At 35.0% G+C, this 26,024-nt stretch overlaps 1 protein-coding gene across 4 annotated transcripts in view; it reads right to left on the bottom strand.

Moving 5' to 3' along the window:
- Positions 1–26,024, bottom strand: part of TAFA5 (TAFA chemokine like family member 5) — a 673,456-nt gene that overhangs the window by 194,990 nt on the left and 452,442 nt on the right. For 3 of the 4 annotated variants that reach the window (XM_072920377.1, XM_072920426.1, XM_072920419.1), the window contains one exon: positions 11,138–13,249. The exons of the other annotated variant lie outside the window; for it this stretch is intronic. Coding sequence is in view for 1 of the 3 variants with exons in the window: in XM_072920419.1 (XP_072776520.1) it covers positions 13,244–13,249 (6 nt within the window). In the remaining 2 variants the exon portion in view is untranslated. Of the gene's footprint in view, positions 1–11,137; positions 13,250–26,024 lie in introns of those variants that run through there. 4 annotated transcript variants of the gene reach the window in all.

Here is a 26,024-nt window from a genome sequence, read left to right as displayed (position 1 = left end):
TTCCAAAACTTGGAAGACTATATCCAGTATATATATGTCGAGGAAGAAAAAAAGATGAGCAGAAGAAAAATTATAGAAGGGGAAAACCCTAAAAACCAGATAAGTAATTTAAATTACAGTATTGGAAATGAAAGAATTACTTTATGGTTTTGTGAAAAAATTCAACATTGTAGTTGGATGAGATTTAAATTGTAAAAGGCTTTCCATATTAATGGGAAATAACAAGGTTGCTAAATAGCAGTATGATAGATGTTAAATCAGCAGGTCCAGATAATTTTGCCTGCAAGTGCTGTAGAGAGTCAGCTGAGCAGATCTCTTGATCATCAGTGATGATTTTCAATAAGTCTTGGAGCACTGGAGCATTTCCAAAGGGTTGGAATGAAGCTAATGTTATGCCAATATTTTAAAAGTATAAATGGGACATCTAATTATAGGCCTGTCATCCTGACATTGATCCCAGACAAATTATGGAACAAGAGATACGGGATTTGATGAATAACCTATTAAAAGAGGATAATATAATTAATGGCAATCAGCATGGGCTTATAGGAAAGACATTCTTTTGAACTTGCTTGTATGCTGATCAGGAAAAGCTATCAATGAACTTGTATAAGGATGATGCTGATGATCTTGTTTTACTTCTATAGGTCATTCATTTCCTACTGAACATGCTGATTAGCAAAGAAAAATTGCAAACACCAATATTATACATACTAAACTGAATAAAATGTTCTAGCATGTAGGTTTTAATAATATACTGTATTTAAAGAATTATCAATGAGTGTATGTTCAAAAAAATGCCAGAGGGCTTATTTTTTTTTGCCTTATTTGCAGCCTCAGTATAACAGTATTATTGCTGGAAAAAAAAATAATGCATAACACCACAACTGGAGGAGGCATAAATGAGGAAAAGGAAAGATTGCTGACAAGCAGTTGGAATCCACCAGATATCAGGAATAAACAATTATTTATTATAGACAATGAAAATTATGTATCTAGGCACAACAGTGTAAAGAACACTTGTAAAATGGGATCTCTAACCTAAGAATTAAAACTCTAAAACCTTGAAGATGACAAACAGCAACCTACTCTGCCTGGAAGGACCCAATATAGTCCTAGCCTGTGCAGGATTCAGCCTCTCTTTCTTGGAATATGAAGGCTACTTCTGTACTCCTCAGTTAAAGGAGGACACTCATATATTGAAAAACAAGTACCAAGAAACATTACAAACAGATCTGAGTATCAGGAAATAAATCTTACACCTAACCTTAAGGAACTGCTTTAAAAAATTTCTGGTACAACAGTTCCCTTGCCTCTTTTAGCATAGAGAATGCAGCAATAATTCTAGTAAGAAGTCAGCTTTGGTGACTATTCCCAAGAAGTTCAATTTGCTTAAGAATTACAAAAGGTAAAGGATTCATCTGACCCTAAGCTGTCGGTACTTACATTCAGAGCAGAAATATGTCTGTGGAAAATGTGATAACCAGAATCCATTTTCCAATCAGTGTGGGAATCAAGAGCTTCCCTCTGGCTGCCCTGGAAAGCCTGGGACCCTGGCAGGGAGTCAGGAACCCCCCTGTACAGAGCCCAGAGAGACACCGTCTCTGATCTCTGTCCATGGAAAAGAGTTTTCAATCTTACAGGATGAATTATAAGCTCTGAGTGTTTGATATGAGTAATAATTAAGTGTGGCACAGGTGCAAAAGTAAAATTTTAAGTTTCTAGATTAGGGGTTCAAAGGGGACAAGATGGAGGAAATTGGGTGTGTTTTGTCCTTTTTCTCCTTCTTCATGCCCTCCATGTTTCACTGTAGTGTTGGCATTTTCTATTGGTTTAGGCTGGGGACACACTGTTCAGTGTAGATGATAGATATTGGCACATTATTGTAAATACAGTACATGTAGTTTCTGGTATATAATGTTTGTACCATCCCACTGAGGGGCAGAGCCCCGCACACTGCCCTGCAGGACAGACCTGCGGCAGGGCAGCAGAACATGTTAGAGATAAGCAAGAAAAAACAACCTTGAAAACAGCACAGACGAATTATGGCTTCTTTGGCAACGGGGCAGAAAGACAGAGACTTTTTACAATCTCGGAGTCATCAATACCACAAATTCTGACAAATCAGTAAAGCTTCTCTTTTTTTTTTTTCTCTAAAATCATACACTAATTCTAAGTGTAGTTACGTCAATAATTGTGACCTTGTTTGTCTGCAATAATTTGACTTCCACAAGTCAGCACTGATACATCATTCTCACAGTTTTTGCTTTTGCTAGGTGCTATCCTGAGTCGTATTTAATTCATTAACCTTTATGAGACTTATGGTTGATGACAATCCATTGTATAAACCCAAATTTAAATTCCCAAATTTGAATGAATTATTTTTATTTCTCTGCCCTTTTTATCTTCTTACTCATCAAAAATAGAAAATGAAAAAAGAGAAAGGAGAAAAAAACCCTAAAACAAACAAAGAAAAAAACCCAAAATTAAAAAGCCCCCCCCAAAAAAAAACCCCAAAAAAACCAAACCAAAACAAAACAAAAGAAAACAAAATGAAAATCACAACTAAACAAAACCCCACAAAAACCCTACAGAATAAATCTAGCCAGTAGTAAAAGCAGTAATAAAGATTACTCCTTGGACAATAGATATTAAGAGTGTAATGTGTAAAGTCAGAACTTGCTTCTCAGTTCAGCTTTTTTCATTCAGCTTGTAGCAAATTCCCCTTCCTTTGGAATGAAACACATGAGGTATAATATTCTAAATGCTTGTTTTGAATTCTAGAGAACATTATGTTTTTCTGTGTTTTAGGGAACAAATAATAGGTTATTATGACTAAAAAATAATGCTATGAAATTATTCAGTTTCACCAGCTGTCTATGCAATAACCTATTTTGAACTCATTCTCTAAGACATCAGATCTTCTAGCCTACAGTAAAATGCAGCAGTTGTTTGAGAGCACTCCCAACCCTTTCTAAAGAAGTCCTGTGAATAACAATTAATGTATTACAGCCATGAAAATTTACTTTAATGGGCGCTGACCATATCAGTTTCCATTGAATTCAAGATGATTTTAACTAAAGCTCTCAGTTTGGAATGTCAAGAAGAAACATGATTCCATAATGCTGACAAATTCAGGCTTCTACTCTGTAGGAAAAAAAAAATACTTGAAGAAATAGCTGCTTCTTCAGTGCTGATTGTTCCACTGCTGTCCTTTGATTTTGAAAACAATAGTAATCTAAAATCAAAACTAAAGAAATCTTGAAAAATAAGAATATTTTGAAAATCAAGCTTAGCATAAGATTGAGTTTGCCTTGCATCTCCAATGCTACCATGTTGCACCGGTACCAGTATGACAAGTGAAGTTCATGCAAATATTTAAAGGTTTTCCATGTAAGGAGAGCTATTTTGAAAAAGAGTAATTAATAAAAGTGTTATTTTATGAAATATTATATAAAACACTCCAAATACTACCAAAATGTGGCAGAGCAGTTAAGGAGCAGAAACATACATAAGAATAGAATTTTTCAAAGATGCAATGCCAGAGTTAAATTTTCACTGGAGAATGATTTTGTAACAAGCAAAAAATACTTTATCCTGCTATTAATTGATTGGCAAAAACCAGAATAATGACTATGAATATAACAAATTACGTAGTTCCTAAGTGTTTCACAGATGCATACTGCCAAGGTACTGGAGTGTGAAATTAGTGAAGCACTTCATTGTGAATATGGTTATATCTAAGAGATGATTCTAGTAATGATAACTTGAAGTTCACACTAGAACAATTACTCATTTTCATCAGGTTATAAGGCTGACAATTTTAATGTTTAAGGTCTTGATCCCTCCAGCATCTGTATGGATGTAGCCAATGCAGCCATGCAGTAGTGTGTAAACAGCTTATTTTCTGGTGAGAAGGATAATCTTATCTCAGTTCTATGTGGTGTTCCTATGGCTAAAGAAATTTTAGTGTGGCACACAGAACACTAAGCCATGAAATATATTTAAAGAATAGGATAGGATAGAATATAATAGTTCAGTTTGAGAGGACTTAGAGAAGTAATTTAACTCACCTGCAATATTTTGCTCATATATGTGACAGGCTAAAAGCTACTATTATGTGGTACACTGACTACAAAATTAGAAGATGGGTCAAAATTATGCATGGTCTAAAATGACACAGTAAAGAGTATAAAAGAAGAATAAACATCTGGCTGAGGCTAGATACTGATCGTAGTTTCTATTTGAATACTTAGGGTCAGCTACTCATGAATGAAGACAGATTGTGCACATACTTCAATTCATGGAAATGTCACTGTTGATCAGAAATAAACCAAAACTACTTGTATTCAGGAAGGAGTTAAGTTTCTTTCTCTTTTTCAAGGGTATCATTCTGGAGCATGCAGGCTCTCCACCCTATCAGTAAAAGCATAGCAAGAAAACCTATACGGACAATGCTGTCAGGTACAAGGTGTGACTCTTGGGGTTTCCTGAAGAGGGCCAGAAGCTGGAGTTAATGATCCTGATGGATCCTTTCCAACTCAGCATATCCTATGTTGATATGCTCAATCCTATGAATTGAGACCTAGATAAAAAGAAAGAGCATATGTAAGAAGATGTATCTTGAATTTGCAAAGGCGTTTTGACCTTTGTTACAATCTCCAGTATAGCTCAAGTATGTATTCAGTGTGATCTGGCAGTTCCCTGTGCAGTTGAACACATCATGAAACATTCCTAGAGCTCCAGTAGACAAAATCTGAGCTTCAAAAGAATCCCATTCTATTGAAATCTATAAATCATGAAAATGCACAATCACAGTATTTAAAGTTGTTTTTACACAGTGACCGAATTGACATAACCTCTTATTCTGTCACTAAAGCCAACTTGCATAGAACTTCTCAAGCACTAGTATTTGAAAGGAAGAAACCCTCCAACATTTATTTGAATATGGGCCAGAAAATATCTTGTTTTTCAGGCAAATGCAGTCACAAATACACAGAGGTAGTTGTCCTAGGCATCTGTAAATTTCTACTCCTTTGTATTGATGTCCTCAAGCAAGAATTCTTAATTTCATTTTTGAACATATTACCTACTGAATTATGAATCTAGCAAGACTGACAATTAGCCTGAAGTAAATTTATTTTAATATAATCTGAAACTTTTATTTGGAACCTATCTTCCTCCAATGGCAATATAATCACCAAGACAATTTGCATGATTAGCTAGAAAACTGTTTTTCGGTACTAAACATGTATACATGAAAACTTTAATAATAAAAATGGCTTGTATCAGTAAAGGTCTCATTCCAACAACTTTCCAACCACTTGGCTTTAATATGAGCCACAGAATTAATATCTGGGAGGGTAATGTATTGTTTCATTCTAAGCTGACCATGAGCTCCAATAACTCCAAGCTGATGGAACTGAAGGTCCTTATCATCCAGTTAAAGACTCAGGCTTTAAGGTAAATTGTATCATATTTAGTAAATTCTTAGTTTCTTACAGTTGTTTTTACAAGAATATATGTGAAAAATCCAGAATGCATCTGCAAATATGACATTCAGATACCCAGATTTCCACACTGACTGGACACAGAAGGTTGAATAATTTGCAACAAGGTTTTAAACAATGCAGAAGAAGAAAATAAAATGTTCACTGAAAAAAAAAAGATTTGTAGGTCAGATACTGGTCTTGCCTTCAGAAGACCAGTATTCATTCCCTGATTCAGTAAGAGATCCATTGTATAATACTGAGCAGATCTGTGTCTCCATTTCCCATTTTCAGAGCAAAGATAACGCTGTTTAACACTCTCTAACCACAACATCCCAAAATCTGCTTTTAGTTATTCAAGCTTCCTAATGATTTTATATTCACAGCTTTGTGTGTACAGTCTCTCTTAGAAAGATGTTGAAGGGAAGCAAAAAATCAGCATTTCCTTTCCCACCAAAAATTTCCTTCTCCTGTGATAATCTAACCTGACTGGTTTTCTTACCATCCAGATGATCTCGCCGTCTTGTCCTTGTATTTTCCTGGTAACCCATGGTCAAACTCCAAGGATGTTACCACTTTAAGCCTACGTATTGTCTTGTTTTTTCTTGCTTCGACAAAGAATATCACATTTGCTGTTGCTGTAAATTCTAGCATCAAAGAAAAGTCAGGGATATAGATAAATGTGTGTCGCTACATCCTTAGAAACAGTTTGGATCTGAACAAAAACCCACCAGAAAGCTACAGAATAGGTTTGATAATAAGATGTGGACAAAACAATATTTGGTGCTCAGCAGACAGTCCACCCCTGCCCAACACCCTCCCATAATTCATAACAGCTCTCTTTAATTACTTATTGCAATTTGTACCAGAATAACATTCCTTTTGAGGCTATGACCAGAAAAAAACCAAAGTGACGTCTTCAAGTACAGAAATAATTTTAAAAAAATATTGCTTCTAAAAAAAATATTTTTTAATCTTATTTAAGCAACACTGCGAAAAGATCATTTCTACACTAAATTATCCCAGCTGGATGTCTAATGTGTTCTAGTTTTGAAAAAGTGATGCTCAACTGACGCTATAAATTTCACACAAATGTTCCAGTTATTTACCAAATGATTAAAATCAAATATATTATTGCCATATTACAGATTTTTTTTCTGGAATCAAAAATGCTGCTTCAGACATGCTCTTTACTGCTATTCATCAATCCTGAAAATGTATTCTCATATGGCAATGGTAGAAAGTTTTATGAGTCAGCAGTGCCCTGGCAGCCAGGAGGGCCAAGCATGACCCGGGGTACATCATGCAAACTCTCACCAGCTGGGCCAAGGAGGGAATTGTCCTGCTCTGCTCTGCTCTGCGGCAGCCTCACCATGAGTCGTCAGGGCAGTTTGGGTGCCACAGTCCAAGAAAGACATTAAACTATTAGAGAGTGTCCAAAGGAGGGCAACTGATGCTTCTACCTCTCTCAGCCCCTAAATTATTAGGCTAGCCCAGAGATACAAGACCTTGAGGGGAGGAACATCCGGAGATGGGCAAAGATTCAAAGGATGCTCTAACCCCAATGTGGTTGTCCAGCTTCTTTATTCCATGAGATCCAGGGGAAAAGAGGGCAAATGGAAATGTCAGGGGTTTATCTAGGCTTTGGACAGGGTGGGCTTCTCTGGCTCTCCGCCAACCCTGTCAGGGCAGGAAGGAGGGGACACTCTTATCTGATCAGAGTCACAGGGGTCCCTGGAAATGGGGAAAAGCATAGCTTGAACGCACTGTAACAGGCAACAAAGATGGTGAAGGGCCTTGACAAGAAGCCATATGAGGAGAGGCTGAGGTCACTTGGTCTGTTCAGCCTCGAGGAGACTGAGGGGAGACCTCACTGCAGTTAAAACTTCCTCTTGAGGGGAAGAGGAGGGACAGGCACTGATCTCCTCTCTGTGGTGAGCAGTGACAGGACCCAATGGAGTGGCCTGAAGCTGAATCAGGGGAGGTTGATGTTGGATATTAAAAACCAGTGGGTGGTTGGGCCCCGGAACAGGTTCCCCAGGGAAGCAGTCACAGCACCAGCCTGACAGAGTTCAAGAAGCATTTGGAGAATGCTCTCAGGCACAGGGTGTGATTCTTGGGAATGGTGCTGTGCAGGACAGGGAGTTGGAGTCAGTGGACCTTTTGTGTCCTTTCTGATTCAGCTTATTCTGTGGTTCTATGATAATTTTTCTCAGAAAGATATTCTGAAATTGAATTCACTTTAAAAATTTAACAATAATAGTGATAATGTAATGTTTTAAGTGCCTATTTCAAAAGTATTTTCGATTTTTTATATTGCAGATTTTATTATGGAGTTTTCTGAGGTGGTGAGATTAATTTTTTCCACTCAAGCTATTTTTAATTCATAAATGAATGTATCTTGAGAGAAAAAATTTCATTGCAACCAAACTCATAATGTCACATAATTAGTGCTGAATTCCTTTCTTCCTTCAGTTGGATAAGATCTCCAAAACTAGCAAAGTAATTTTGAATGAAGTTCTTTTCTTCCCTCAGATATGTGACTTTGGATGAGCAGACTTTTCTTTGGGAAGTACCTGTCTTTTTCATTTGAGTTTAGGGTTTGTGTAAGGGGATGAGGACTCCCTTGTCAATGTTTTATGTCAGAAATGAGAGCCGGAAATAGCAAGTCCATAGACGTGGGGGCTTTTTTAAGTACTCTATCTCTGAGATGCTCCCTTACTTTAGGACACATATGGGCAATCTATTATCTAAATATCAATAATCTAAACAAATCAATAATCTAAATAAATTAAAAATTTATATAATGGGCCTTTTTTATATTTGTGTATTTCAAATGTCTTGAGGACTCAACCTTCTGTTGCATGATCCAAATCAAATACAGGGAAATATGAGTTCTTCCATTAAATTCCAAAGCATAACCTGCATCAAGCTGCTGTTTTCAAGTGGCACACAACCTCTCTTTTGGGAACTGCCTGTTCGCCTTAATACATCATTGATGTCTTTTACTCAGAAACATAGCAGACATTATTTTCTCTTCCCAGAAGGCTAGTAACTACTAAGTACTTAGCACTTCCCAGCACTAAGAAAAAACATCAGGTTCTTCTCAGCAATTTCCTTCTTTATTCACTCTTTTAAAATGTCAACATTGGAAGAAAGTTAAAATCAGAGGATGTATCATTATATGCATTTTAAGAAAAAAACCACAAGTATCAAGATGGTAAGAAATGCATTATTTGTAAGAGAGGCTTTTCTTGTCATGCTGTTGTCATTTGTTTACGTCTGAATTGCAGTAATTCTTAAATCCTAATCTTAATTTAGGCCAATGGTATACTGACAGGTACTACATTCCCTAAATGGGTGCGCCTGATTCAAATTGACATCTCATTGACTGGACATGCAAAATCAATGCTTCCTGTAGGATTAAGTGACAAGCAATAGAGGTGAGTATAGAAGCACCTGTGTATTACAGTAGCTACAAAGGATGGGCAAGGTAGCACTTTCATACCTCCACCAAATTGTACTGAAAATCTGTAAAGCTTATCAGATAATTACATCTCAAATAATCTCAGTGCAAAGAGCTGATGCTATTGAGAATTCCAGTTTGAACATTTTTCTAATTAAATCTGTTAGCTACACATATGTGTGAATGGGGGTGTGGGGTTGTGGGTGGTCATTTTTCCGCTAAAGGCACCCTGAACTTTTCTTCCTGGATTTTTTTCTCTAATTTATTTAGGCTTTCATAAAGCTGCATGTTTCATTGCAGTAGTGGTCTCTACAGCACTAGAAAATCTAAGCTTCAAATAGAAGAGTTAAAAAAATAGTCTAGAACCAACCAAGCTAATTAAAGTCTCAAATACTCTCTTTTTAAGTAGCAAAACAAAACTAAAAAAAAAAAAAAAAGTTAAAAATCAGACTGCTCTGGCCTAAATAAAGAATATTTTTTTTCCTTGTAGAAGTGCTGACACACTGCATTCTTCACCTGATCCTTCCTAACTCAATGGGGGACAAAATTGTAATGAATGAGGCACAGATGTATAATCAGAAGATGAAGTGTGGGGCAGAGAAGTCTACTATTACATGCTGGAGGCTGCTGAGAAGCCATCATAACTGCTCACTAGTGTCAGCAAAAGAAGTGTGTGTTGAGGCACCTGATCAGCATGGTGAAGGGAGAATTTTACTTTTTCTTTTCCCCCAGCATCAGGGTGGGTTTCTATTGTCAGAATAACTGAATAAAGGTAGTGTCTAGAAGAAAGCACCCTCCGAATTTTTCATACTGATCTCAAAGGATAAAGGTATTGTACTCTGAGCTCAGGTGTACCTCCCAGTCACACTTTCAAGTCCTGTGCACTGCACAAAGGCTTCCAGTGTCAGAGCTTTTCCACTAAAAGCTGGAAATTAATCTGAAGGATTCACATGTCTTAGCTGAAAATGCTACTGCATGATAAACTGCTACTTCTGTTCCTTTCAGACAAGCAAAAATATGTAATGTACCTCTGTATCTATCTATATCTATATCTATATCTCTATATCTATATAATCTATATCTATATATCTATACGTGTCTCTCAAAAAATATGTTCCCCCTTTATGTCAATTTGTTACAACATGAAGTGAATACATACCTGCTTCTTTTTAAACCATGGTCCAGATAAAACAGTATTTTGGTCAAATGGTCTATGGATTTATTATTTCTCTTTGAAAAGTAATCTCTTTGTCAGTATGGACACATTAGCTGTCCATCTGTGCCAGAAATACCCAAGCAAATTTCACCCATTGTGTTTTGCAACATACCAGAATCCTCTGAATTGGAAGTGGGTCAAAAATAAAGACTTCAAATTTATTAGAGCTAATCAGAAAATGAAAATCTGCTATAGAAAAGTTACTGAAGTTTGCAATTTACTCAGTAACTGTACAAAATTGAGATATTTCAAATTTTTGATAAAGAAATGCATATGAAGATATGTATATTAATAAAAGACATGGTCAAACTTTTACTCTAGCTGCTCTAACTGAAGCTATTGGATCCTTGAGGGTTTAGACTCTATCTATAATTCTCATTTATTTTGGCTAGAAAAATGCTTTCTTAAAAAGAAAATACCCCTTGAATGTTATATGCTCCCACTAACTATTTCAGTCTGGATTAATAGATGCGCTTTGACAAAATTGATTTCATCACAAATTCCAAGCTGTTCTTTCTCCAGTGTTCTCAAATTTTAGTGAATTTAGATAAAACTGGATGTAAATCTAGATAGTATTAATTTCAAAATCTAATCCACATAAACGAGTGTTGACCAAGTGAAAATAAAAGCAGAATACAATCTCTTTAGCCAGCTGTGGTCAAAATAGGCTTAATCCCATCAGAAGGTTGAAGTTAGAATTCTGCTTCTTGATTTCTAGAATTGATGCATTCTAGAAACTGAAACTTAATTATAGACCCTGGCCACACACTCATACAGTTAAGACAGATGAGACTAATAACAGTTATTTTTTCTTTGCCTACTAATGAGATTGTATGTGCCATCATGATTTTCCCACTGCCTTTTCTCTGAGGGAGAGGATACTTGATTTGTTTTATTTGTATTGTATCCCACTTTTAAAACAGAGATTAAATCAATTTAATAAAATAACACTTCTGAATGGAAATGTACTTTATCACTCTGTATTATTTGATTGGCATTGATTTAAGGGGTAAAAAAGAGATACAATTTAAATATTATATGATTTTTAAAAAAATAAATCAGGAAAATTCAATTCTCACACATGAGATTTTAATCAAGTAAACATACAATACCATATAACCTACAAATACCAAGAAGCATTTATTGCCAGAAAAATATGAAAGAACATTTAGAATCATGAGCCTGAAACATACAATCATTCAAACATGAGCACAGCAAGCCTGAAATAATGCACAAATCTCAGAAGGTCAAATGTAGACAGTCTGCTTCCAAAGGGATTCCAGTTTTTCTTTCAACATAGCAGCACGTGTGGTTCATTATTTTTTAAATGGAGATCTTGTCAATTGCTTAAAATAAATAGATTCATACAACTCCTTCTCTTGACATGTCACTCTCTCCTTAGAGGATGAACTTCAAATTATCTTAAAGTCTTTGCTTTAATTAACTCTTTCAGTACCATATGATAAGTAAGAGATCAAATCAATTGAATTTTGAAAATTATGGAATCTGGTGCATAGTCTCATAATTCCAATTCTATTTACAACTAGATCTCCCACTGCAATGCCAACTATGCTAGACATTCTCACACTTTATTAAAGCATGAAAAAATTGGATATTTTGTTGAATACAAATAGTTATTAAAGACTATTTTAAATAGATAAGCCCTATGGTATGTGATTGAGAAAAATTGGATGTATGTAAAATCAGCTTATGTGCTGGTTTTTATCCAGTTGTACTGTAAAAAATATTGTTCAGCTCAAGATCGTAAAAGTTTATATAGGCCCAAAGGTTCAGAATTCAGGATATGTTCCTATAATACGGTGTTTGGAATGAGGGAAGCTTTGCTAAGATGTTTGATAACATTTATGGCTACGGTCCAGATTTTTATCAACACACAAAAAGAAGCCTTCCACAGCATAGGGAATTTGTTTACACAAGTCAAAGACAGCTTACATGCAGGATTGAGGTAGTTATCAATGAAAGATGGTGTCTTAACTGCAGGATTAAAGAAACAGAAGTAAAAGCTTAGCATTAAAGTTCAGTGTCTTTGATGGTTTTGCAAGGTTGCTCTAACACACCGTTTATGGATGCAGTGCTGTGCCATTTGGATGTAGGCAAGAAAGAGAGTGCAGTCCACACAGAGAGGAATGACTCTGAGACAATGGATATTGCCAGCAGGACAATTCTGGGCATAAAGGAAAATAAAAATAAGACAATCACTAAAACAGATTTGTGAAGAGAGATTATGTAGGGAATTTCCTTTCTTTTTATAAACAGTGTCTGAGTTTTCTACTCTAAATATTTTGACCATCCTGTATGAAAAGAGGTTACCTTCAACTTCACCTATTACAGTAGAGAAACATCAAATCTACTTTTGTTTTGGCAGTCACAGATAAAAATACTTTCCAGAGCAAATACCTCTCATGGTCACAATTGGAATTTTTGCTGCATACACTTATCTCCATGAGTTACAGTATGCCTGCATACCCTCATTTGGTGATGAGTTCAGGGAGGCTAAGAACTATCCAGGAAACTATCTTTTGAAAGACGATCTGCAGAATATAGCAAATTCTACATCTTCTGTAAGTAATGTCTTGGTTTAAGCCTAATCAGCCACCTGCTCATTTCGCTCTGGTGCATTTCTGCCTTGGGAGAGAGTTACAAGAGTAAAAGGAACTCCAGCCAGTAACTCCAAACATTGCCCAATCAGGATTTTAAAACCAGTAAGATGGAGGAAAAGACAGTATACTACATAATGAAACCAAACAAATTAATTTGGGATCTGAACAAAGTACATTTCCAGTTTAAATAGACTGATCTTCTTATCATCTACATTTGCACTGGATCTTTCCTTTGGGGGGAAAAAAATCAAGTATGAGAAAGACCAGTGTGAGAGAAAAACATCAATAAACAAAAATTCTTCATACTTTAAACAGTTAGAAATATGTAACAAACACTTGTTTCTCAAATATGCACACGTATAGTGTAATCTTGTAGTTCTGTGGCTCTTGAAAGAAGGAGATGAAGATGGAAGAACAGCTCCTGAACAGCATATTCCAGATTAATATAAAGTCACTCCTAGTGAACAGAAGAAAAACAGTGTAAGATTCAAACAATGCAATATATGTAGCAACTTTTATATTTTAACAATACTTCATACTAGTTCACCAGTGAAATTAGTCAGTTTGGTTTCCACAGTGATAACAAAGGTTTCAACTTCAATTTCATAGTCAGAAAAAAAATGTAAAGCCAAATCCCGAGGGTTTAGTGTTTTTTAAACTAAAGTCTTCGATGGGACTCTGGTTGCACCTCTGAAACTACATGTTCTTAGTTGCATTGTAATACATAATTTATCTTAATGAAACTACAACAGTTACAAAAGTTCATGAAATCTTCATTACTTGAGATGACTCTTCCCCATCATAGAGCTCCTGTGGGTCTCCAGTACATGGTGTGCATAATTTCATGTCAGTCCAGCATTTACTGCTGAAGCTGAAGTCAAACACTTGACATCTACCCAATATACCCCTCTTTAATGTCTGTATTAGGTGTACTTCCTATTATAGTTAACAGGGTTAATCACATTAATATCACTCATGGAGTGCTCTTGCAGTGTTTACTATTGACCTTATAAGTTAACTGTAAGAGGTCAAGATCCTGAAGATAATATAAACTTGCTAAAAAAAAAAAAAAAAAGCTTTGCTATTCAATATATCCTGTATTAATATATATATAAACTATTACCATTATGTTTTCCTGTATCTTATATTTGCAATTATGCTTGAGAATTCAATTATTAAGAGCCTTTATATCTTCAAAATTTATCACAAAATTGAGGTTTATATGGAAAATGTTATTAATATATGTTCTGTGAATAACTGTAAATGAACAAAACTACTAGCATATAGATGGCATAATTTTTTTAAGGTTGCTCTACTTTAATTTCGCCTTGATTAAATTTTGTGAAGATTGTATTCTAAGATCTGTGATGAGACGGTATCAGTTCACATCTAAGTAGTTCATTGAGTATTGTAAAACAGAGTGATGAGATAATTAAATAAGTATTAAGTGGATTAGTTGGTCGCATCCCAAGGCTCTGAAAGGCCTTCTCAGTATAAAATAATGCAAAATTACTACAAAATCTTGTGGTAAAATTTCAGTCATGGATTTAGCTGTCTTTGTGAGAATGAGGTTTTATTTTCTGCTGTATTTTCTCCTTGTCACCTTACAACAATCATTAAAGAGTCATGACCATATGAAAATTATTTGCTACTTTCAGTATTAGTTTATAAGGAAGAGAAAGCGTCTAGAAAGAAAATTTGAATCTTTGTAATTCCCAGATGGTTTTCATAAAATATGTAAAATATGGGGTCTACTAATATGCCTTATTTCTACTCTCACAGAAAATAGAGTCATACTACTAGAATCAATGTGTCTCTAAGTTCTGGATATTTGTTATTTGTAGGAATTCAGATAATGACCATTTTTCAGGGGAAAAAAAGGTCTAAAATTGTCCATATTTCACATTAAACTCTGTTAAATTTTTAACTGTTGTTTATTTTGAATTTATATTTATAGCAGGACAAAAAGTTTCAACTTGAATGGTATCTCAGACAGCAAATAATATTTCTCAAGAAGTAAACATACAGAAAGAAGACATTGCATAAATACAAAATTTATTTTTAAAGAGAGTTACTAGGCTTGTTTAAGTAAGTCACTCTAGGACTATAAGTAATACCTAAGGGGAGTGTTTCCTAGTATTGTCATTCCACTTTGGAAGTTTGAATTATTGTGCATCTCCTGTCCAGTGACAAAGATCCACTGGCAGCCAGCTGAGGTGAGCATGTCATGGCAGCCTGCAGTGAATATTCCATTGCAAAGCTGGAAGCTATGAATAGCTACAAGGTTTCACTTCAAAAAAAGCTGGTGTCCTTTTCTTATAACAGTGTTTCAATTTTTTCTTCTTTTTTTTTTTTTAATCTCGCCTGGAGAAAGGTACTTAAGTAAACACATGGGAACTGTTTCATCACAGAGATTTAAATATATTTAATTAAATCAAAATTCTATCTAATAATTCTTCAAAGTGAAACTGTACAGGAAATTTTGTCTTCTTTGGAATTTCCTGGGTTAAATACCTGATGGATTAGTTTTAATTTCATCTCTAATTTCTTGGAAATCATATTTCTTTGATTTATGAGCCTCATTCTTTTCTGGGTCCACTATATGAATAACACTGTTATAGTTTTATTCTGTGTTGTGAATATTTTGCAATACTTTTTCATGTCTAGCCACATATTCTTGGAAAACCCACCCATTTTTTTTCAAGTATTGATATTGGATGGATTTTCCTTTTGATTTCTGAAGAGAAATTTTCTCTTGTCACTCAATTTAAATCCTCAGTAAGAAATTGTTATTCTTCCCCGAAGTATTTCACTGGAGATACTTTTCTTTTGTAATATCAATGGCTGCAGCTTTTTAAATATAGATACATCATAAATTTTGAAAGTATTATGAAAGGAATTTTGCTTGTTGACAGTGATTTACAATTTTCTTTAAAAATAGTAAAAAAGAGAGAGACCAGAGCCATAATTAGAAAGCAATAGACAGCAGTGTAAAAACAGCAGATAATTATTATTATTAGTTATTTACTTCCACACTTTCCAGGTGGCTTTAGTCAGCAAAAATCATTTTTTAATAACAAGCTTGTGCATTATCATAACTCTGATATGCACAATTACATATCAACATAAGCTGATATGCACAACTACATGTCTTCATGACAATTTTTGAAAAAAGGAAATTCCAGACCATTTCAATTTTCTATGCTTGTTGTTTTGAAAAAAAAATCCTAAAGTAGATGGTCAGCTATCTGTAAACAGAGTATATAATGTTTTGTAAGAATAACTTTCTTTTCCCCAGAAAATAATAAAATTTGGATCAGAAAACACTTGTTTAAAGTGGTACATATGTTACAAGATAGTTTTTTAATGTCTTTGCCTATAAATATGCAACCATTTAGGTAAAAAAAAAAGTCAAACCACAAAGACATAATCATTACAAAAAATTATAATTTTGTCTATTTGGCTTCAAAATTGTCAAGTCTGGAATTTCTGGTAGAAACTGTACACACATACACAGAGTTCATTGTAAAAACTGTATCAGAAGGTCCTTTAAACTGGGAGGAAAACTGAGATATAAGAATATCTTTTGAAAGGGCAGAATCTCTCTACCTGTATTGGAAAAAAAAAAAAGAAAAGAAAAAAAAAAAAAAGAAAATTAGACCTTAGAAATGTATTGGAAGAGAGTACAGAGAAGATACAAGAAAATTCATAGGGATAGTAGAGGACATACTGAGTCATAGTAGAGGAAATACTTATAGTACATGTCTTTAACCACCAGTTCTTGAGATATTTTCACTACTATTTTAAATTACCTCTCTTCAGGCTGAGAAAATAGTAAACTGAGTATAAAGTTTTCCACTGAAGTGACTTTATGCAAATGATTCATTAATGCAGTCTCCAGGATGTTGTCAGCCCAATCTGTTTCTATCTTAGCATTAACTTCATAACATATGTTTGCATCTATTTTATGATTCTGGTAACACTTCTATCATGTGCACCAGGAATTGGCCCCAAAACTTCTGAGTAGTAGCAGCTTGCTGTACAATACAGGAAACTGTTGCGCAGATCCCTTAAAAATGATTTAAAACATCCCAATACATCGCTTAAATAGATTGCTCCTTTAAAGAATTATAAAATAAATAGATAAATTGGTTCTATTCATTACACATGCTGGCGAGTTTCCTGCTTTGTTTCCTTACTATTTCAGATTTGTCATGCTGTTACTGTGACTAATGCAACCTCATAGGGCTTATAGAAACTTATATGCCAGGAATCAATAGTAAAGGGTATCTCTGCTTTGTTTTGCACACCTTTATTTATTTTAAAAAATGAAAATGTCTTTTTCTTAGTAACAGAGATAATATTTACTAGTTCCTATTGTCTATTTTTAAAATAACCAAGAGCTACAGAAACTGAATAAGTATTCTAAATAATATACAAGTAAAAATACTTTTCTGATTGGAGTCTTTAAAAAAAAATCCTTCTTTAACTGATGAAGATTTGTACATAAATAGCCCACAGCAAGTTGATATTGTGTCTCTTCTGTTCTCAATAAAAATGAAAATTATAACCCCAAAAAGCTTTCTTTTTTTGGCACTATTAAAATTTTGATAGCTGCCTTTACACTTCAGTTTGAAATGCTGTCTGAATGATGTCAAATGAATTTTTTGAGAGTAGCAGGTTGCAAGAGCTCAGAAATTTTAAACTGTCACCAGTATAAAAGGCATTAACGTCCCACTGAGCAGGACTGAAGTGCTGGATGACTTCTTAAGCTGTCTCATGAGTTTTTTAGTATGAGTTATTTTTCCACTGCAAGAAAGAAGACCAGGGGCTGGGCCAGCTATGCCATAGAAAGGATAGAGTAGATGTACAAAGCTCGTGGATTCCACATCACAGCTGGAGGGAGAAGGACGAAGAAAGAAGAGAACTGACAGCTTCAGATAGGAGGGTCTTCTCCCTCTGCAGAAGCTGCTGTCCCAGCCTCTCCTTTGGAGCTGGCAGCAAAGGGAGCCCAGCTTTTCACAGCTTTGATACAGCAGGGAAGGAAATGGTGCAATAACTGGATGTCTGGGTCCAGCAAGAAACTGGCTTGGAAACCAGTACAATCAGAATCTGCTCAGCCTTCTTCCTGAGTTATCATTCGTAACAATTGCACTTCAGCTACGCTTCCACTTTGTTCTTTTCTGCCCTGCTCTCATGAATCATACACTTTGATTTGCACAGTGATGCAGCTTTGTTATATAATTAGCCTATAACAAGTGGTCATGGTGAGATATGGATCTGAAACTGCTGGACTGAAGTGGATATTTTATCTTTATCACCAATTTCTTGCATGATTCATAAAACTCTCTATATAAAGTTGGCAGGAAATAGTGGCCCATGGGCAGTAATTTATTATCAATGCTTAGATAGTCTACAGTCATTTCTTTTTAATTTGATGAGCATATCTACCTGCAGATATGTCAGAGTCCTGAGACTGAAAAGCAATAGGATTTCAGGTCCTCTCTGATCCTCCATATTTCCTAAATCCCTAATCAACACATGTGTATTTTGAAATATCTAATTTCTCTGTGCAATGTGCAGTCTTTCCCACTCACATATTTGATTTCTACTCAAATAAAAAGAAGGATCTAATATGTAATTCCTAAAAAGTGGCAGCTCGAGAATAACTGTGTGAAAATTTCCATCTCTAACCCCATTGCAGGATCACAATGCAAGTTAATAAGAGGCTGTTTCATCTTAATTTCTTCCAACCTACAAATTTGCATCTAGATACTGTAATATTCAATATTTGGGGCTAAAATGCCATTTTGGATTTTGCTTGTTGACCTGTCTGTGGTGGACCTCATCCTTTTTCCCTAAAGGTTTTCAATATTGCTATTGTCGTTGTGACTGATACTATTTTTTCACTGCTAAATACAAAAGTAGAACAGATATTCTCCAAGTTTAAACAAAATAGTCATCAGGGACATCACTATAAAGGACATAACTAGACCCTCGGGAGCATAGCAGGAGAAAATCATTCCCTCAGAAGATTCTGCTTCTGAAGTTATAGCTGTGGAAAAGAAAATAACAATCTATATAACACTGAAATCCAAGAGTAAGAGAAGAAAGGAGAATTAAATGAGGTAAAGAGATTCATTAAAGGTATTCTTTAAGGAAAAAATACGAGACTATATCAGAGGTCAGAAAATAAAAAGAAATTACTAAATTACTGTTACTCTTCTTTATCAACACTTGAAGCATAAATATATTTTTATTTCCTAAATGAGAGTATTTAGAGTAGATCCTGGGATGAACAGGAGCTCACAGGATTACTTCATACAGGTGTTTTTTTTCTCCTAAATTTGGGTTTCAAAGAAAAATCCCTATAGAAAATAGCAGAATCTCTTTCTGACATAATTATTTAGTCATAAAAGATTACTGAAAAAGAAATATTGGCTAAGCATTTATATTTAAAATTGTATGTTTAAATATAAATATAAACTCTGGGTGTAACCAACTGTATCATATGTAATAATGTACAGATATGATTTCAATCTCTAAATGCAGGTAAGACTTCTAGTGCTCTTCAGGAGTTTGCACATATGAGAAAGAATGAGTTCATCCGAGAGATTTAACAAAGGAGTTGTTTGAAAACCTTTCTAGAACCCCTTCCTCCTCTGTTTATGGTACTCCTCCTTATGCATCATTAACTGTAGGATGATACTGCTTTATATAAGATAATATAAATTCAAAATGTTTTCATAAAAAGACATCTTCTATCACATTCCCTCCTTGTGTTTTTTCTGAATTTTTTTTTTGTATTCTATGATTTATGTGTGTTTTCTCCTCTGAAGTGGCTTTAATGTGGTTGAAAATAATATATGAGGGTAAGTGTAAGGGGTTTGTCTGTGCCATTAAGGTTATCTGGTCAAAGGAGCCATAAAGAACACACAGAGACAAACCTGACCCCTCAGATTCCATGGGTTGTGATATAAACAATTGTGGTTAGTCACCCAAATCACTAGGGGCACATGGATGGTGAGATGAGAACGTTCCTCTATTCAGCTGGAAGGATAAGGGAGGGGAGGAAGACAATACATAGACATAAAACCTGAGCAATTAATGTTTACAGCGAGAACAGGAAACAAACCTGGCCATCAGCACTAAATGATGTGCTCGCAGGAAGCTGCAGGCAAGTCAGGACACTGGTTTTTGGTGTATGGGAGGAGGTCAGTGGGACTGTGCCAGCTGGTGAGGCAATGTGCAGGGTAAGGGCAAGCAGGGAGCGAGAAAGGGAAGGGCAAACAGAAAATGGTGCGAAAGGGAACTGCTACGTGAAAAGTGGGGTCAGTCAACACACCTCTCTGACTGACCTCTGTGTCCCATCACCTCAGTCTATCCTATTTTCTCATATCTTCTTCTTAAACATTTTCTTGTTACTGTACAAGCTGCCTTGCACTAGGCAATTAATTCTGCTATAACTAAGAAACCCAGCTAGTTTCATCAAACTGTTCATTTTCTTTTCAAATTTGACTTTCACAATATGAAAATGAAAGGAACATGATATAAAGGCAAAAATGTTTCTACATATTAAAATAGGTTCAGTACAAAAATAGGTTCATGATTCTATTTTCAGTGACAACTTAAGATTGTGTCTTTCTTATACTTAATTATCTGTCAAATTTTCTTTTGAAATTGTGGAAATCCACTGGATAAAGAATTTTTTTGTAACTTTAATCTTAGAGCAAAGACCACTTGTGTACTGTTTTTGAAGATGGCTCAGATTTGTGTAGAAACTGAATGTTCATTTTATGAAATAAAGGGAGTATTTAGTTAGAAAGCTGATACTTTTCCTCTAGCTACAATCTATGAAAAAAACTTATCTCCAAAGTTGCATTAACTATAAAAAATGTGCATGGTTTGGTGTCTCATGTAGAGCATACAAAGAATATCTCAAGGAACCTGCAAATGTAAGGATATAATGCAAATGCCTATCACCAATCCAATAGAATATTCTCTTGCATTAGGACCAGAATGTCTCTGACCTGCTGAAAGACTTCAAGAATGGGAAAAGAACTTAAGATGTTTCTAAGTCACATTTAACCTTTCTGAATCCCTCATCTTGTCATTCATAAGAGTTGCCAAGAACAATTTTATTTGGAAGAGCAGTATAAATATTTTTTCTTTTTAGATATTCCTCCATTAAGAAAAAAAATAGTATATATATAAAAATTAGAAGTCAGTTAGAAATCAGGATAAATTATGCTCACTAGGTCTAGATCTAGACTATCAGAAAACAAATTTCTTAATCCTTCCATCATTTGTCAGCTCCTCCTACTCATCAAAACAGAAGGTGGGTGTTCTGAAACTTTCATGATCTTCAGAGACTTCAACAAAGCATAAATAGTGTATGTTGCACAAAGGGAGTCACAGCAGAGAAGCAGGACTTCTTCCAACAACTGTTTGACTCAGGGCATGAATTCATAAGCTAATGCCAACTAAAGACATGCACTGTTTGGTGTGGAATCACATTTTTTAATCAGCATAAGGAACAGGGATCTGAGCCAGTGCAAAAAAAAAAAAAAAAAAAAATTCAGGGATAATGTGATCAATAAATTTCAGTCTGTGTGAGGAATCTGATTAGCATATCCCAGATGTAGTGAAAAGGACATACAGGGCACCAATAAAAAGGTCAGAATACAGCACACAGCAGTAATTGTGTGCTGCTTATAAAGAACACCTGCAGGGCTGTGTACTGCCCTTAGTGAAAGAGTGAGAGGACTGACTGTAAAGCATTTTTAATCTAGGAAAACTTAAAGGACAGCCTCTTTTTGCCTTTTTTCCTTAGAAAATAAAAATCAGCAATTTAGATAACTACTTAACAAAAGCAAAGAAACAAAACCCAAGGAATCTCCTCCCCCAATAAAATTCTAACTCTCAACAAGAGCTGATATCTGATCATCTATCTAAATATGTGTTCAGATCTGAGCTCTTTATCTCCCAATTATTATTTCTGTTGAGGTTTAACTCTAAATATTAAAATAGATGAGCCAATTAACTATTTTAGATTGGTATTAACATCTGCTTTAGTTCTGTAATAGCACTGTTATTTTTAATAAATGATAAACAATATAGTGTTCCTCAATTTAAGAATAATACAGTTTAGATTTATGTAGCAGGTTACAGATTACTTTGCCTTTACCACTACCAGAATCAAAATTAAAACTGCATTTAAAAAGAAAAGGTATAGTGAAAGTGATAGTATAAGCATTCTCTGGATTCAGGTCAGATGAAATTAGTTTACACACCTCTTTGTGTTGAAAGGAAGTCATTCAGTAAGAGTTTCTGGCTCTTAATATATCTATAATACTTAACAGGTGAAACTAGGATCAATCTTCCTAATAAAAAATAGAAAATATGAGAAGGAAGAGGTATTTTTCTGCATGCATTCAGCATAGCTGGTAGTCTCCCAGTAATTTGTGTCTATACCTGCTGCTCTAGAAGCATGCCAGCATAAACATAATCTGCAAATTCTCATCCCAAAATAACTGTGTAATGATCCCTGCGTTACTGTGATCTTTTTCTAAACTAATTATAGAAGCCAGAAGATGCTGATAGGAATCTAAACAAAAAAAAAAAAAAAAAAAAATTACATCTTTCATTCTGTAGAATATCTATGGACCAGAATCCAGACAGTTTTACAGGAGAGACATAGTTGAACCTTTGTAACAGACTAAATGAAATACCTGTGTGAGAGTTTTTCTAGTCTGAAACCAAATCTTACCTGAATGCCTAACCAAACATGTCAGCTTAGTATCTAAGCAAAGGAAAGAGCTATATTTATGACACATACATTAACTATAATCTTTTTTCATTTTATTGTGTTCTACTGCCAGACTCTCAAATTCCTCTCCTTTGGGACATTGGCTCTTTTAGTTCCCACTTTTCAGACTGTAGCAGAGGTAACATGAAAGATTAATCCCTAGTGAATTAATAGTGAATTTCTAACATTTAGGGCCTGATGTCTCAGTACTGACTTGTATATCCCTTATCATTGCTTGAATATTTTTACTTGAATAATGCAAGTAAAAACATAGCTAACAAAATATGTAGCATTTGTAAACTATATTTCTTCAAATACACAACTAAATTCAACTTGATTATGTCATTAGCGTAGGTAAGTGATTTGACTCCTTATTAGTGATTCTTCCAGGCAGACCATATTGAAGAATGTCACAGAGTTTCTTGTGTAAAACAGAAACAGCATGTTCACACATCCTAGCTGGCTGCAATTTCATGCTGAGAGTAGTGTATGTGCTCACTGGTAAGGGAGGCTGGCTACAGCCCAACAGACATCTTCTTCTTCCCTGTTTAGATATAATGTACATATTTGTAAATCTGCCTACCATGATTCCTAAAACACTGCCTTTACTTAAGGAAAGCTTAATCCTGCTGAACATGCCACAAGAGAATAGGCTTACATAAGCACAAAAACACACAAACAAAAATTGACAAAAAGCTCCTTATTTTTCAGAGGAATTGTATTCCCTTACTAACCTCTCAGAGTAGCCAGAATTCATATTCACTGTTTGCCTCAGAGAAAGAGTCCTGTAACCATGGTTGATATGGAGATATGGTTTCTGCTGTAGCCTCACATGTAAGTAGATTCAGTCCTTTCAACTGATAGCAGAAAGGAAACATATTTTATACTTTCCTCTCCATCCCACTCAGACCTTAGCAAATGGTAGTGATACTGTCCTTGTGTTTCATTGAAGGAGGTACAGTAGCTCATACACAGCCAGCTACAGCCATTCTTTTGCTCTGTGATGTCTCATACATTAATATGAAGCTCACAGACACAATCCAGGACTTTCAGGAGACTAGCAGTCTTTTGAATCAGCAGCTGGAAGCCTAGAGGGGGATGCTAGTGCATACACCTGGCTAAAAAAAAAATTGAGTAGATGGGAGAGGGGACTCTGAACACTTTTAAGTTCATTGTTAGATCTGTAATTCATGTAGCAATATGAACATAGCAACTGATCCTATATCCCTTTAAAAATTAACTTCCATCTCTGAACGCAGAGTAAAGTAGCATTCCATAACCTCTGCATTTTCTTCCACCTTTCTACACACTGGGAAGCAAGATTTGTGTCACAGCAATGAGCCTCCAGCTGGGTAATAATTGACACAGACACAATCTATTACAGAAGGCTGATCAATAATGTTTAATAAGAAAACCCATTGCTCTTTTATAAACAGTTATGATACAGCTGGACCTAATTGGTCCTCCATTCAAAACACCATCACCATTGGCTAATTAAAAGACCACCCTTTGGCAAACAAATCTCCATTACATTTCCACATGTTCACAATATGAGGTGCAGCAAGTTAAGAATTGTTTCTCATTCTTTTCTCTGGTCTTCTCACAGACTTCCCTAGAATGATACCTGGGAAAGTTACATTTCTCTCTGTGTCCAGAGAGCTGCTGCCACAGATTTGGGGTAAGGATTCAACATGCACATCTCTATGCAGCCTATAACTCTTTTCAGACAGCAGCTATAAGGCTGTAAATGAATTAAAAAAAAAAAAAAAAAAAGTTAACTAAAGGCTCTACCCTCTTTTGTTGTGGGATGGCGTACCACATCTAAAGACATCATCTCTTTCTTTCTATTTTTCTGAGTATGACAGCATGCCCAGCAAGAAAATGATGTGGTCCCTTTGAAGGTTCCAAGTCAATCAGAAACACAAGGGGCATATGATTTGCCCTCTCCTGCCTTTACCAGAATTTAATTCACAGACATTGCCTAAGCAAAATGAGTCAGATGAACGAGGCTGGAAATGTGGTTAAATTGTTTGACTTTCTGTCCTAAAATACTTTAGATAACACACATTTTCTTTTATCTTTCAGGATGTCTTTCTTTTTACACTCACTACTTTGGCATTCTGAAGGGCAATGCTCATTTTAAAATATGTATAGGCTTCATTTAAAATAAATGAATCTAAAATTCTCTGGGGCAAAACCACGTTTGGTGTATCTCAGCTAACTTCAGTAGAGTTACACCAAGGTTGAATCTAGGCCTACATCCTCTCACTATGAGCTTAGAGAAAAAAAAAGAGATGCCATTAAAAATATAAAGTATTTTACATTCTCTCATTCTTTGACTACCTTTATTTTATGGCCTTTATAAAACCTTATATTAGTGGGATTTCATACATTTATCTTTATGTTTGATAACATTTTTGAGCACTGTGATAAAATCAATGGAAATTAATGTAATTGTTTCCAGCCAGATTCAATAACTTTAATTGCCAGCATTTCTAGTCCAACTGCATAATATGCTTAACTATCCTATGTACTGAAAAAAAATTTAACTACTGCTGACTCAGTTTTCTTTTATATTTTTATATGGATAACAATCAGAAGAGTAAATAAAGAATAAAATGAATTTGCAAATTTCTGTTCATCATAGAGCTATCATTATTGCCGTGCTCCATAGAAATATATGAAAAATCCAATCAGGAACCTTTTTTCGTGGTGCATTTACAATTAGAGAAAATTGTATGAATCATTATATGAAGAAATGTGGCAACATAGTAATGCATTTTTAAATTGAAAAGCATCTATGATATCCTAAAATAGCTAACTCTTTCTGGTATGATATATTCATGACTGTCTTTGTACACTTTTACACCCTTATTTTTGTATTCCTCTTGGCTGAAAATGGCTTCAGTGGCTTAGTGTGCTGAAAACAACACAAAGAAAAAGATTGAGTCCTGATTATTTATCTGAACTTGATCAAAGGAAATAGGAAGAAATTATAACCTACTTGTATCCCGAAAAAAATTAAACACACATCCTTTTAAATAATGTTGTTGCTAAATTGTAAAAAAAAAGAATTGGTATATCACTGTTTTATGGGTATTTGGTTTATGCAGATATTTCCATCTAGAAAAGACACCATAAAACACAGGCACAGGGTGTGGAAGTTGCTGGCATTTTTTACCTTATTGCAGCTGACTCATGTGACTCTAAACAGTATATCCTACAATATTTTAAGTTACCAAGTATCTCTGTTCCATGTATCAAGTGGTATCTTTGTTACCTTAAGAGGACAGTCTGAGAAGAAGAAAAAAGATCATAATGTTCATCGGTATGATCAGTAGAGATTAAAGAAGTCACTACTCTACCATATGATAGATGAGCAAAATACCAACTTCTTCCCACTGAAAATTCAATTATTTATATT

This window comes from Taeniopygia guttata, chromosome 1A, assembly GCF_048771995.1.
Source record: "Taeniopygia guttata chromosome 1A, bTaeGut7.mat, whole genome shotgun sequence".
NCBI classification, from domain to species: domain Eukaryota; kingdom Metazoa; phylum Chordata; class Aves; order Passeriformes; family Estrildidae; genus Taeniopygia; species Taeniopygia guttata.
This window is presented reverse-complemented; position numbering and strand designations above follow the sequence as displayed.